The following is a 13,220-nucleotide window of genomic DNA, read 5'->3' as shown; positions in this document are numbered from 1 at the left end:
TTGAGTAGTCAAAATGGATCGAGAAAAAATTTCCTCCACCAAACAAACCACCTCAATAGATAATACTCGAGCATCTTGCAATGTGTTTGGATCAATTTCCTTCAAGCTCACGTATCTGTCAGGATGTATTTGAGAATTGTTTATTTTTGTGTAGAAATTCAAAGATATATAATGAAAAAATACAATGTATGCACACCTCACAAGCTCTCCCATCTTGTAAATGATATCACGTATATCTTTGGATACACAATGGGATATGCTAGTAGGAAGTACGAACTGAATGTAAACAATATTCATAGATCAAATGATTAGTTGAGGAAAAAGTCATCATACCCCAAAGTTTACACATAGTTACTCCACTAATTACTATATTCATGGTTAGAGATACCCTTACTTGAATCATTTTGTGCCAATCATGGGACTTCAAACCAGATAGTTGCTCCACATCTCTTTTCTTTTTCTTTATGAAGGCTCCCTTGAGACATCTCATACATCTTGTGGGTGTTCGAAAGCTACATCTTTGTTCCTTCACTATTTTTTCCTCATTCTTTGACAACATCAAAGGTGCATGGGGTAGCTCAATCTTTCCTCTAGGTCCAATCACTACAAGGGATCGGGCTCATACCCGCGCTCCTAGCCGCACAAAATGACTTGGGAAAAAAAGTGTCGGGCCCGTGTAATAGCGCGTGTATCATCGCGGCCAGAGACATGCGCGTAAAAGTGCGTGTACAGTGACAGTCAGTCGCGCGAATACACGACCCCATACAAGCGTTCTGCGCAGTTTTGCTGCAAATTTACACGCGAATCTAACAGACTATCCGCGCAAATATACGCGATTTTGACAGATGACACGCGCTTATACACGCGATTACAGAGGGAAAAAAAATTCCAGAGAGTGCTTTTGGGTGCCTGGATGCTATTCCAGCATCCAGCCACCCAAAGGCACTCTCTGGATTTTTTTTTGGTGCATTGCACCATAAAAAAAGAGCGATTTAGATTTCAAGACACGAATCAAGACTCACTCTCTATGAATACACGATTCAATATTACTATCTAAAACTTAATACACGACTCAAGACTCACGATTCAATACATTGTCAATACATGATACATTTGTGTACAAGGGAGTCCATATGTCAAAATAGCCCATGGCTTTAATTAGGAACAAATATATACAAAGTCAAATAGGGAGCTAGGTGCAAAAAAGCCCATGGCTTCAGTTACAAAAAAATTTTGTACAACCACATCCTACAGTATTCTGAAAGCTAATCAGAGGATGATGAGGACCCTGTGCTCTCTCCATGATCAGAGGAGCTCGCATCGGTATATTCCGATGAGTGGTGCTCGCCTCCACCAGGAGCAGTGGCACGAACATCAGCAGTGGCGGCTGGATCATCAGGGGCAGGAGCATCAGCAGCTTGTGCCTGTTCAAGAAATATACCGTATGTAAGTATACATATATATGTAATTAAATAAACCGAAATCATTCATTTAGAGTTTTCAAGTACCTGTCGACCGTATGGTCTCACGGCCGCGTCAAACTGCGCATCCGTAATACGTCCCTCGTTTCTGAAGATGGCCCACGTGTCACGTCTGCTATTGCGGCGAGCATACCCAGTCTCGTGGGCTGTGGGCCTCCTCCCCATAACCCGTCGCTGTAACATAATCAAGATAGTTTGTAAGATCAAAACAATCATAGAATCAATTAATTTGGCAAACAATCAAATAAAGAGGCAAGTTACTTACGAACTCTGCCTCCCACGACTCGACGCCGCCAGATCCGAAATGTGACGATCCAATGGTCTCCATCTGGATCCGTCGTGCCTCCACATGCTGCCTGCTCTTCACGCCTCCCTCTGCGCGCTTCTTTGCCTCCTTCCACTCGCGTTTGTGGGCAGTGGCAGGTTTCTCACAAGGATAGCCACCCGCAGCTACATTCACCCCATCATCGTACGCGAGTTTCTTAAGGTCAGATCTTTTATTACTTAAGATCTCCCTTATTCGCGTCCTTCCCTATACATCCGAGAATGTCGCTTGTGGGGGATTGGGGTACCGACTATGTACACTATCTAGGACCTCCCTAACTAACCGGCTATCCTGATCTCTAAATTTTACAAAACAGTTTCTATACATGTTTGAAACTACCCCCCGCATATACTCCATCACCTCTTTCCCTCTCGCATCCATGACTACCCCGCCCCTATCCGTAACATCGTAGAAAATCTCTCCCTCCACCTCTCTCGCCTCCTCCGACTCCTCACTGTCTCCTCGTACATGCCTCCCTCCATGCCCTCTCTCACCGCGTGCCCTACTACCCCCCCCACCAAAGCACCCGCCGCATCCTCCACTCCCGCTCTCCCTACTGCGGCGTTGGCTCTCATCTGTACTGCGGGAGTAGCCATGACTAGGGGTGGCTGCACGTGACTGTGTACGTGACTGTGGCTGTGAGGGAGCACCTGATGGTGGCCGTGAGCCCTCACGTGACGGTACAGAGGAGGGTGTGCGTGAGTGTGTCCGTGCAGGGGTGTGTCTCATCGGTGAGCGTGTATGCGCAGGGGTACGTCTCGCCGGACTCACAGGCGTAGACGGCAGTGGAGAGGCTTGTGTACTTGGGGGCGCGGTGTGACGTGGGAGTCTAGGAGGAGGATGGGCATACATATACTCTCTCAGCTCCACTGGATTAGGATGGCGCCCAAAATGGTTTATCATCTCCATCATCCAAGTGGCGTATGCCCACGGATCGGAGGAAGAGCCTGGATCCATGAAGAATCTGCAAAGCGTCGAAATTCCGCCTCAATGAACCAAGCAAAACATGCATATAAAAAATAAACATATCTCCTACAATATATCTCCTCAATATATCTCCTACAATATATAACCTACAACATATATCTACCATTCTAGAAAATAAACATATCTCTTACAATACCAAACATCGAATTAGTAGAAGATCATAAGCCAAAAGAAGAAGTTCATTTCGAATTAGTGACGAAATTCATGAAAAACAAAAACTCTTTCCTCTATCTTGACGGACATTGTCCATCAAGGGAGAAATGACTAAACACATACACAAGGGTTCCTTCTTCTCTCTTTCCTCTATCTTGACGGATGTCGTTTGTCAAGAAATAAATAGTTAAGCACATATACAATGTGTGTGAATTCCTTCTTCTCTATTTCCTCTATCTTAACGGACCATATCGGTCAAGAGAGAAATAGTTAAGCACATATAGAATGCGTGTGAATTCCTTCCTCTCTCTTTCCTCTATCTTGACGGACATCGAATTAGTAGAAGATCATAAGCTAAAAGAAGAAGTTCATTTCGAATTAGTGACGAAATTCATGAAAAACACCGCAATCCAAGTCCAAACTTGCAGCTAAAACTCAAGAGTAAAGAATGAACAGACATGGTGCCCAAATTTGCAGCTCAAACTCGAGAAAAAAATGAACAGACACAGCGCGTGTACCGGCCCGTGAAAAGAACCGCGTGTAAAATCGCGTGTACTGTCTGTGCACACAGACCAGACGCGAGTCTACACGCGCTGCTACACGCGGTACCGACGATAAAAATTTTGAAAGGGACCGACCACCGAAACGGTCAGATGTACTTATAAATTCTATCCTCTGTCGCTTTCAAGTACACATAGCACGGGTGGAAAGAAAGAAAGCGACAGATTTGCCAAAACAAACAAACGACAACCAACCTCTTTGAAAAGTCTTTGAAAAGTGAGTTCGTTGATTCTTGCTTCTCTCTCCCTTTCTGTATTGTCTGCACCCTTTGCTTCTTTTGGGTAGTCCAAGAGGGAGAAGGCTGGTTGGAAGAGGCAGGTTCGGGGGTTTGGAAGAGCTGGAGGCAGAGGTACTGTAGCGACAAAGAAAGAAGAAGAAGAAGTGTTTTGAAAGAGGGCTTTTGAAAGAGGCATAGGATGTGTATGATTTCACTAAAAACTGATCCTACTTCTGTATTGGTTATTTTGGACATAGCATGTCATCATCCTCTTCAAGCAGTTCTGGTGAGGATGAGACAATGCGTCATCGTGATCGCGACGTGTGGCTGGCACAAAGGATCAAGTGTACGTGTAATCGATGTCAAGGGTGCATTCTACGAGCGCGTCGAATTACATTGAATCACATCTCGATGTATGGAGAATGGATTCAAATAGGTTTAGAGGTGAGAAGATGTGAATTGAAAGTATTAAAATAACTCATGGTGTGCAAATTAATGGAGCGCGTTGTAATATATATACTGTGATTGAAGCAGGATGCAGTACCACACCCTAACATGGTGCCATACGCACGGCGAGAGCATGTAAAGCGTCGACGAGATGATGCTGGAGCTTCGGGATCTGTTGTCGGAGATGAGTGGGAAAGGGATGACAATAGCCCTGCACCCCACGAAGTTGTGGAAGAGGAAGTGTTTGATGACATGGTGCGGAATCTTTTTAGGGATGATCGCAAAGGTGTGGACGACAATGATATGGAACAAGAGCATCTCTACAACGCTTCATCGACACCGGTTTTTGAAGGGTGCACATTCTCTATTTTACGTGCTTCACTTGAACTGCTCAATATACAAACAGTTTATGGATGGAGCAATGCAAGTCTTGACGCATTATTGAAGTAAGCATTGTAACTTGCAAATTTGAGTTAGTGGTTTTTGGTTTACAGTATAGGGTTTAGGGTTATGGGCTAATTGATGATATTGGATGCAGGCTATTATCAAACATGCTTCCAAAGGGGAATAGACTACCCACCTCAAGAGACAAAGCGAGGCGCTATGTGACATCTCTTGGAGGATTGGATTATGATCTCATACATGCATGAGTCAATGATTGCATTCTCTTTCGTGGGACGCATAAGGAGGCTCGACAGTGTCCCACTTGTGGTGAAGCAAGGTATAGAACAGATGTGAAGAGTTTTGATGTACCTCGTAAAGTCTTGCAACACTTTCCGTTAATTCCTCGCATCAAACACATGTTCAAGTGCAAATCCATAGCAGAGCTCATGTCATGGCATTCCTCGCATCGATCAGATGATGGCATGTGGAGAATTCCTGCAGACACTCCTGCTTGGAAGCATATTGAAGATGAGTGGCCCAGCTTTAAAACAGAGCCCAGAAACTTGAGACTTGGCCTAGGTATGGATGGAGTGAATCCGTTTGGTTTCAAGAGCACCGCATACAGCGTGTGGCCGGTTGTGTTGGTGAATTACAACCTTCCACCATCAATGGCGATCAAGAAGGGACATCTTATGTTATCCCTTCTGATTCCAGGGAAACATAAAGTCAAGCATATGGATGTTTATCTTGAACCGTTGATTGATGAGTTGGAGGAACTATGGAGAGGTGTTGCGGTAGTGGACATTAGTAGGCCTCCCTCCTCTCGACACTTCGACTTAAAAGCAGTGTTGATGTGGACAATGCATGACTTTCCAGGATACAGCGATTGTTCTGGTAAGAATTCTAACTACCTCCCGACTCTAATACTACTAGCTATATCAATTATAACTATTGACTTTATTATTCTAACTTTTTTTTTATTTTAACAGGTTTGAGGACATCGGGTAAACATGCATGTCCTATATGTGGCCCTTCATTGGTACATGAGTATGCTGATGGTTTGTGTAAGACCATATTCGATAATCATCATCGATTTCTCCCATCAGATCACCCTAAATATGCTCCTAGTAAGAGGAACATTCATCCACAGACACTTCGTGCAAAAGATTGGAAGCGTATTTGGGAGTCTTCAAATGTTCTTCCTCCAGATGGCATGAACAGGTACATCTCCATTGTTTTCAATCTTGTTTTGTGTAGTCTCTAAAGTTGGAATAAAGATGACAGTCTGCAATCCCTTGTGTAGGTACTCCATTTTTTTCCGGCTACCATATTGGACCCATCTCAAGATCAACCATCTTCTTGATCCCATGCACATCTTCAAGAATGTGGGATCTAGTATTTGGGAACATGTTATTGGTAAAAGAGACAATGTTAGCGTACGGGAGGACTTGCAGGTCGCAGGACGTATGCGTCAAGCTTGGCCACGAGAGGAGGGTGGGCACGTTCGTCTTCCGCCTGCTCCCTGGATTATATCAAAGAAGGAGGAGAAGCAGGTAAAGCAAGCCATCACCACTTTGCGTACTCCCACTGGATGCATGAGATCGTTGAAGGGAGCGTTTACAACCACTAAGAAAAGAGGGGTTGAGCAACTACATGGGTTGAAGTCCCACGATTGGCACAAGATGCTCCAAGTAAGTGTTTTCCAATTATTGTAGGTTGAAATTAAATTTTGTAATGCCCTAACCCAAATATACATGTGCTCTTATGTGCATAGTTCATACTACCTACTAGCATCGACCATTGTGCAGACAGGAGTTTGAAAAGATGTATTTATAAGATGGGCGAGCTTGTGAGGTATGTAAATCCCATGTAAGATCACCCTTCATTATACCTTGCAAAATGAATGTGCATGAGGTATAACGTACTGTGCATTTATTTTTCAGATATGTTAGTTCCAAAGCAATTGATCCAGCCACATTGGATGATGCGCGTGTTATGGCAGTGGAGGTGGTTTGTATGGTAGAGGAGACTTTTCCGCGAACCATTCTCACAAGTCAACTACATCTCATTGTGCATTTAGTGGATGAAATTGCTTTATGTGGCACTGTGCATGCCCGTTGGATGTTCTTCCTAGAGCGCTTCATGAAGACCTTAAAAGACTTTGTGAGGCAAAGTGCAAGGCCCGAAGGAAGCATGGCTGAGGGTTGGTTGATACAAGAGTCTCTTGTATATATATCAGAATTTCTTGATCAGGTGGATAGCTCTTTGCCGCGACTATGGAGCAATGAAGAGGACTTGAGGATGACGTCTATTGTGCCTCAAGGAAAAGGACAGAGCAAAGTAATTGAGAGAACATTGATTGATGATCTTAATTTCACTTGCATCCTTAATAGTGATGTGATGAGCAGATGGGTTACAAGATACGAGGATGCAAAGACAAAAAGGCAAGCAGACAGAGCTCTCTTTCGGAGGCAACATGGCTCTCGTAAGGCGTACCCTAAGCATCTAGCAACACTTCCGAATGATATTCATGTTGATTGGTTGCATGAGGAAATGGAGAGAGCAGAGAGAGATGAGGGGCTGCATATCACGGCGGAAGAATGGGAGTATGCACGAGGATGCATGTTAAAGGTACATAGAACAAATGTAAATTTGCATTCTTTGTAAGTGATTGGCTTTTCATATTTATTCACATTAATTGCTTACATAGATATTGCTTATATTTTGGTCCAGTGCACTATGTTCAATGCTATATGGTGTGAAGGCAAGCATTTTCGAACACAAAGAATAGATGAAAAGAGGAATACACAAGATTGTGGTGTCATTAGTAGCTTTGAGGGAGCCAATGGAAAAATGGATGATTATTGTGGCACAATCCAAGACATATACAGACTTGACTTTCGCCGCTTCTTTGTGTATGTTTTGGATGTCAAATGGCAAATGAACGTGGTGGAAAAAGGGCCTAACGCAACGATAAAACGCCATGCAAGTGGCTATGTAACTATTGACTCTACAAAGTTTTGGCAAACAAAGAAAGATAGGCTCGTATTGCCACAACAATGTGAGCAGGTATGCATTTTTTTACAAATGTGTTTCATGTACATATATATTTAAGCTCGCGCACCCCTTGACTTTTGATATGCTAATTAATTAATGAATTATGTGTATTTGAGCAGGTTATCTATCTGCCAATGGTGCATGACAGTAAATGGTGGTATGTCATCCCTATTGCACCACGTTCCAAAGTAATGTATAATACATTCACTGATATGGAGCATATGGAGGATGTGGCAAGCCGCAAAGAAGATGATGTCGAACATGCCAATGTAGATGATCATGATAATGAGGATGAGCGTGCCATTTCTCATGATCATGAGGATGACCCTTCCATTGAGGATGATGGTGATGATGATGAGAATGATCAAGGCATCGGTATCATTATCAATGGGAAAAATAGCGATAGTAGAATAAATTTAATCGTAGCCTTACAAATTGATCAAATGGATATTGATGTTGATCGTTTGGCAAGGATGGATCTTATTGAAGATGAGATCGAACCCTAACCAATCCATCACTGTATTGTTCCAAATTCATGACATTTCTATTGTATACTTTGTCTTTCAATAACCATATGAAGATATATTTTTCAATATATTACGTTGTTGTAAGTGCATGTAGTGGGATTTTGTAATGGTTTGTAAACACTGCAATGCACAATGACATTTTTAAAACTTAATGGTTTTCTGTTTTGAAAAGAAATGGATTTCTGTAGTTAGGCTCTGTGTCGCGTGTAACAGAGCATGTATTATGACAGACTTAACGCGCAAATACACGCGCCCTCACATGCAATTATACACGCGCCTGATACTGCTGTAACTATACACGACCATACACGCGCTCGTAACTTGGCGCATATACACGCGCTGTTACATGCATGTATACACGCGCCCGATATTGCTGTAAGTATAAACGACCATACACGCGCCCGTAACTTTTCGCGTGTAATGGACGCGTGTATGGCGGCATTGTGTTGTAGTGAATGCATGGCCAGGCTCGTCTCATGCGACCAATGTTACGTAAATCCTCCCTTACATTGACTGAATCACGAGCCCCTATCAAGTGATCCCATAATGTAGATACAACATTTTTGAATATATGCATGGGGTTCAACAGGTGATTGATCTTGAGTTCAGTCCAGTACAAAAGACAAAAAAATATAGAGAACCTAACAAACAAACAATATATTATGTAAACAATTCATCATGCTAAATACTTTAAAGTCAATCGAGAGAAATGCACTTTTTATCGACTCATGTCGAGTGGAGGGTGGCTGTCGGCATTAATCCATCTCTCCTTCCAATCTCAAATGGTTAGAGATTGTGAAGTCATTCAATTAGTAGGGAGAACATATTTGTGATGGTCAATAGGACGAAATCAATAATGATTGTCGTAGATAACCTTCTTTAAACATGCTGGCCTAGAGCGAACTAGAGAGGGACCGCAAATAGGACATGCATGATATCCTGATGTAGTTAAACCTGAACAAATAAGTGAATTAATAAAATGCAATTGATTCAAGTCTTGAATTTCAAATATAGAGTTATATACATGTACCTGAACACTCTCTGTATCCTGAAAAGTCATGCATGGTCCACAATAACGTGGCCTTCAATGTGAAATCTCTAGAGGATGCAGATGCGCTTGTATCTTGCACCTCAATACCTTCCCATAACATTTCTAACTCTTCAATCAAAGGCTCTAAGTAAATGTCCATGTTTTTTACCTCATGCTTTCCAGGAATCAAAAGGGACAACATTACATGTCCCTTTTTAATTGCCATGGATGGAGGAGTATTATAGTTCACCAGTACCACTGGCCATACACTATATGATGTGCTTTTGATGCCAAATGGATTGATTCCATCCATACCTAAACCAAATCTCAAATTTCTTGGCTCTTCTTTGAAAACGGGCCATAAATTATCTATATGTTACCATGTCGATATGTGTGCAGGGATCCTCCATTTTCCATCACTTGAACGATGACTAGCATGCCATGACATGAGCTTTCCAATAGACTTACACTTGAACATAAGTTTTATACGTGGAACAATCGGAAAATGTCTGAAAACCTTACGAGGCACATCCATTGACTTCATCTCCACTTCGTATCTTGATTCGCCACAAACAGGATACTCTTGTGCGAACTCATGAATCCCACGAAATAAGACACAATCATTAACTCATGCATGGATTTTGACATAATCGAGGCCTCCCAGAGATGTCAAGTAATGTCTTTCTTGCTCTCTCTTAGTTGGCAATTTGTTTCCTTTTAGAAGCATTTGTGATAATAACCTACATATATTTTTAAAAGTGAGTTAAAAAACCACCAACATATATTTCTGTCTGATTTCAAAATAGAACAATTAATATTATGATTCATAAGCCAAACTGAATTGATACCTACTTCAATAACGCATCCAAACTGACATTACTCCATCCATAAATTTTTTGCAAGTTAAGTATCTGGAGGAACGCACGAAGAACGGAGTACGTACAACCTTCATATAACGGAGCAGATGACACTACGTATAGTGGATCATCTGGCTTCGTAGAGTGACCTTCTCCCTGAACCGGTTGCAAAAATAGATAGTGTACCATATTGTCCAAAATCTCATCCTCTACGACTTGATGGGGCATTTCATGAGGGCTACTATCATGGTCGTCAGTCTCCACTCTTCATGAAGATTCTGCCTCCTCGCTCGACGTTTTGCAGCCTCTCGACGCTTGGGAGGGAGCATTTGAGGATTTGACACCGCATCCTGCTTAACCACAAAAGGGAGTTTCATGTACGTTGATATATATTGAGTAACATAGACTAGCAATCTTAGTGTTAAAGAAAAACAATGAATACGGGTGATTTTTCTCGGTCCCATTCTCCATACATGCTGAGGTGTGACAATGCAACTCGACGTGCTCGGAAAATACACCCTCGACAACGATCACACATGCATTTAATTTTTCGTCGTAGCCATGCATCTCGATTATGAAGATGTAATGTTTCATCCTCATTTGAGGATGTGCTCGTTGACTCATCAGCATGCACCGCACTAGGTGATGACGACGACATGATTAAATCTAATTCATGACAACATCAAAATATTTGTGATTCATATGTTTACATAAAAACTTCAAGCTAGCGTATTAATTATTCTAAGATCTCAATTTTAAATACACAAAACTCATCATAAATACATTAAAACTTATTATAAGAATTCACTATCAAAACTTATCTTAAAATCAAAAAATTATGATAAAACCTAAATGCGCGTCTATATCTATGTTTACGTACACTTCTAAATAAGCGTCTATTTTCGCATCTAAGTTCGTGTCTATACGCGCATTTACGTAAACTTAGACGTGCATATACATGACAAAATAGATGCATACGTCAAAATTTCAAAGATACTTAAATCATTTCTTTTCAAACTGTGCCTTTTCTTTCCTGCGTTTTTTGCGGTTCTGAAGCTTGAGTTTAGCCGACATGCAGTCTCTTCATGCCTCACCTAGTCTTTTCATGCCTCACCTCCTCATGACTCACCTCTTCTTTCATTTCAAACACACAAGAGGGGAAAAAGGAAAGCCAATGAGAGGAAGAAAGAGAGAACAAGAGAGAGGAGAACAAGAGGAAGAAGAAGCAAAGGGAAGAGACAACAAGCAGGAAGCAAGCATCAAGGGAGAGTAACTCACCAAGGAGAGGAAGAAGGAGAAGGAAGAAGTGCCACCACCCGCCACACCAAACAGCCAAGGTGAGTCCCCTCTCTCTCTCTCTCTCTCTCTCTCTCTTTATGTCTGTGTATTAGGATTTATGATTGCATTTTGTAAATCATGAATGGCAGTCGTTGGGCCGAAATCAACCGGCTGAGCGTGTTTACCAACGCGTCTACATTTTAGTGTAGACGCAGGGATCGACGCGAAGAAATGTTTTCTCTCATTGCGTCTGAGGCCGCATCTTAGAGCATGTGTATTCTGCGTCGAAGATGTGAGAATATACGCACTCTGCACAGAAGAGGCATTGACCTAGAAATCGCATCTGATAGTGCGTCTATACTGCATCTCAGATGCGGATATATATGTGCTCCGAACAGAGGGTTGACTTTAGGAACGCGTCTGAGAGTGCGTTTATCCTACATTTTATACGCAGTTATACAAGCGCCAGCCAGCTCTGATAAAAAACAATTTTCATTGCCTAAACAATATATTTTTGCAATGATGAATGTGACCAATCCCATGTTTGTGTTTATAAGTTTTCTTGATTCAGGTAGACGCGCTAGTAGACGCACAAAATAAATTGAATAAATAACAATTTTGGTTTTTTATGCGCTTGTATTCACGCATGTATATGTGTGTCTGTTGCGTGTCTATTTCTGCGTGTAAATTCCTTAATACATGGAATTATAGATGCGAATTTGTAGACGCGCAAATAGACGGGCAGGTAGACGCGCCCGTAAGATTTTATCTATATTCAAAAATCACATCTAAAAGTGCATCTAAGAGGCCTTTTTGTTGTAGTGATGGAAAGCATTATGTGATTTTATACTAGTATTTGCCCTTTAAACAAAATTTTCATTTGTATACTATATTGTTCATAGCTTTTATTTGAAAACATAAACCATCAAGGTGTGCATAATTAAGTGGTTCAAGATTTTTCTTTATTGTAGTATTGTTTGTTTAGTCCTTTGAGAACACATTGTTTATATTTTAGTTAATCTCTTCTGACACAATAATAATAGTGAGTGATTCCTACTACCCTCACATGAGAATATCACACAAATAAACTAATGGCATACACTCTCTTAATATTGGTTACATCACAATGTAATATTACTTGGGTATGAAATAAAGAATACTTGAGATACAAAATAAGCATTTGCAAGTAGCCAAAATCAAGCTACTCTAAAGACACTATCAAGATTTAAAAAAAAACAAAGGTGATGTAATCACAAGGGCTCACCTTATGAATTTTTATGTTTTTTTGTTTGATAAAATGTAATATATGTTGTTGAATGTTCTAAATATGGACAATATATAGTTCTTAGTTTTTTTGTTTATTCATATATTTTCGTATTCCTTTATGTTTATGACATATTTTCAGGTGGTGGTTTATTGTTAGTCTGTGGCCTTTTATTGATGTGTATCCTATATACCCATTAGCATGAACCTAATGATTAGTTGTTGTGTTCTTTCTTCTTGGAGACAATATTTTATCTTACATGATCATGTGGTTACCAAGGAAATCTTCCTTATGTTGTTGGAAGCTACAAATATCTAAGGACACAAGTAACAAATTTTCTAGATTTACATTTGTAATATCTTGGTTTATGGTTTTCCATATTGTATTTGGTTGTAGTCTTTCTATTTCTTTGTTGACTTCTTGGTCTAGTTCTATTTGGGATGGTTGTATGGGATGTAACAAGTAGAGATTGTTTGGATCTTTAGTATGTGATAATGTAGTGTATATTAGACCATGTATTTTTATAGTTGTGGAACTAAATGCACTTGTTTAAATTGTGAGTCCTTGTGCATGATGTATTGTTTATGCTACAACTAGTTGCAATGGGAATTGTATTTGGCTTATTATGTTGTTATGGTTTTGTTCTATTTGA

General features: G+C 40.9%; 1 protein-coding gene across 1 annotated transcript; it reads left to right on the top strand.

The window, feature by feature from the left end:
* Window positions 1-7,578: 7,578 nt before the first annotated feature.
* Window positions 7,579-8,118, top strand: LOC148031480 (uncharacterized). Its single transcript, XM_087685760.1, has 2 exons — window positions 7,579-7,624; window positions 7,732-8,118. The coding sequence occupies exon 2, from the start codon at window positions 7,747-7,749 to the stop codon at window positions 8,116-8,118; it is 372 nt and encodes a 123-aa protein (XP_087541886.1). The 5' UTR covers window positions 7,579-7,624; window positions 7,732-7,746.
* The last annotated feature ends 5,102 nt before the right edge of the window (window positions 8,119-13,220 follow it).

The sequence above is a fragment of the Lygodium microphyllum genome, chromosome 9 (genome assembly GCF_053477565.2).
Source record: "Lygodium microphyllum isolate KBCC chromosome 9, Lygodium_microphyllum_v1.1.10, whole genome shotgun sequence".
Lineage (NCBI taxonomy): Eukaryota > Viridiplantae > Streptophyta > Polypodiopsida > Schizaeales > Lygodiaceae > Lygodium > Lygodium microphyllum.
The sequence above is the reverse complement of the archived record's forward strand: the minus strand, read 5'-3'. Positions and strand labels throughout refer to the sequence as shown.

What these genes read in the sequence shown, in the direction of transcription:
- LOC148031480 (XM_087685760.1), top strand. Translation starts at nt 7,747, where the DNA reads ATGGTGCATGACAGTAAATGGTGGTATGTCATCCCTATTGCACCACGT.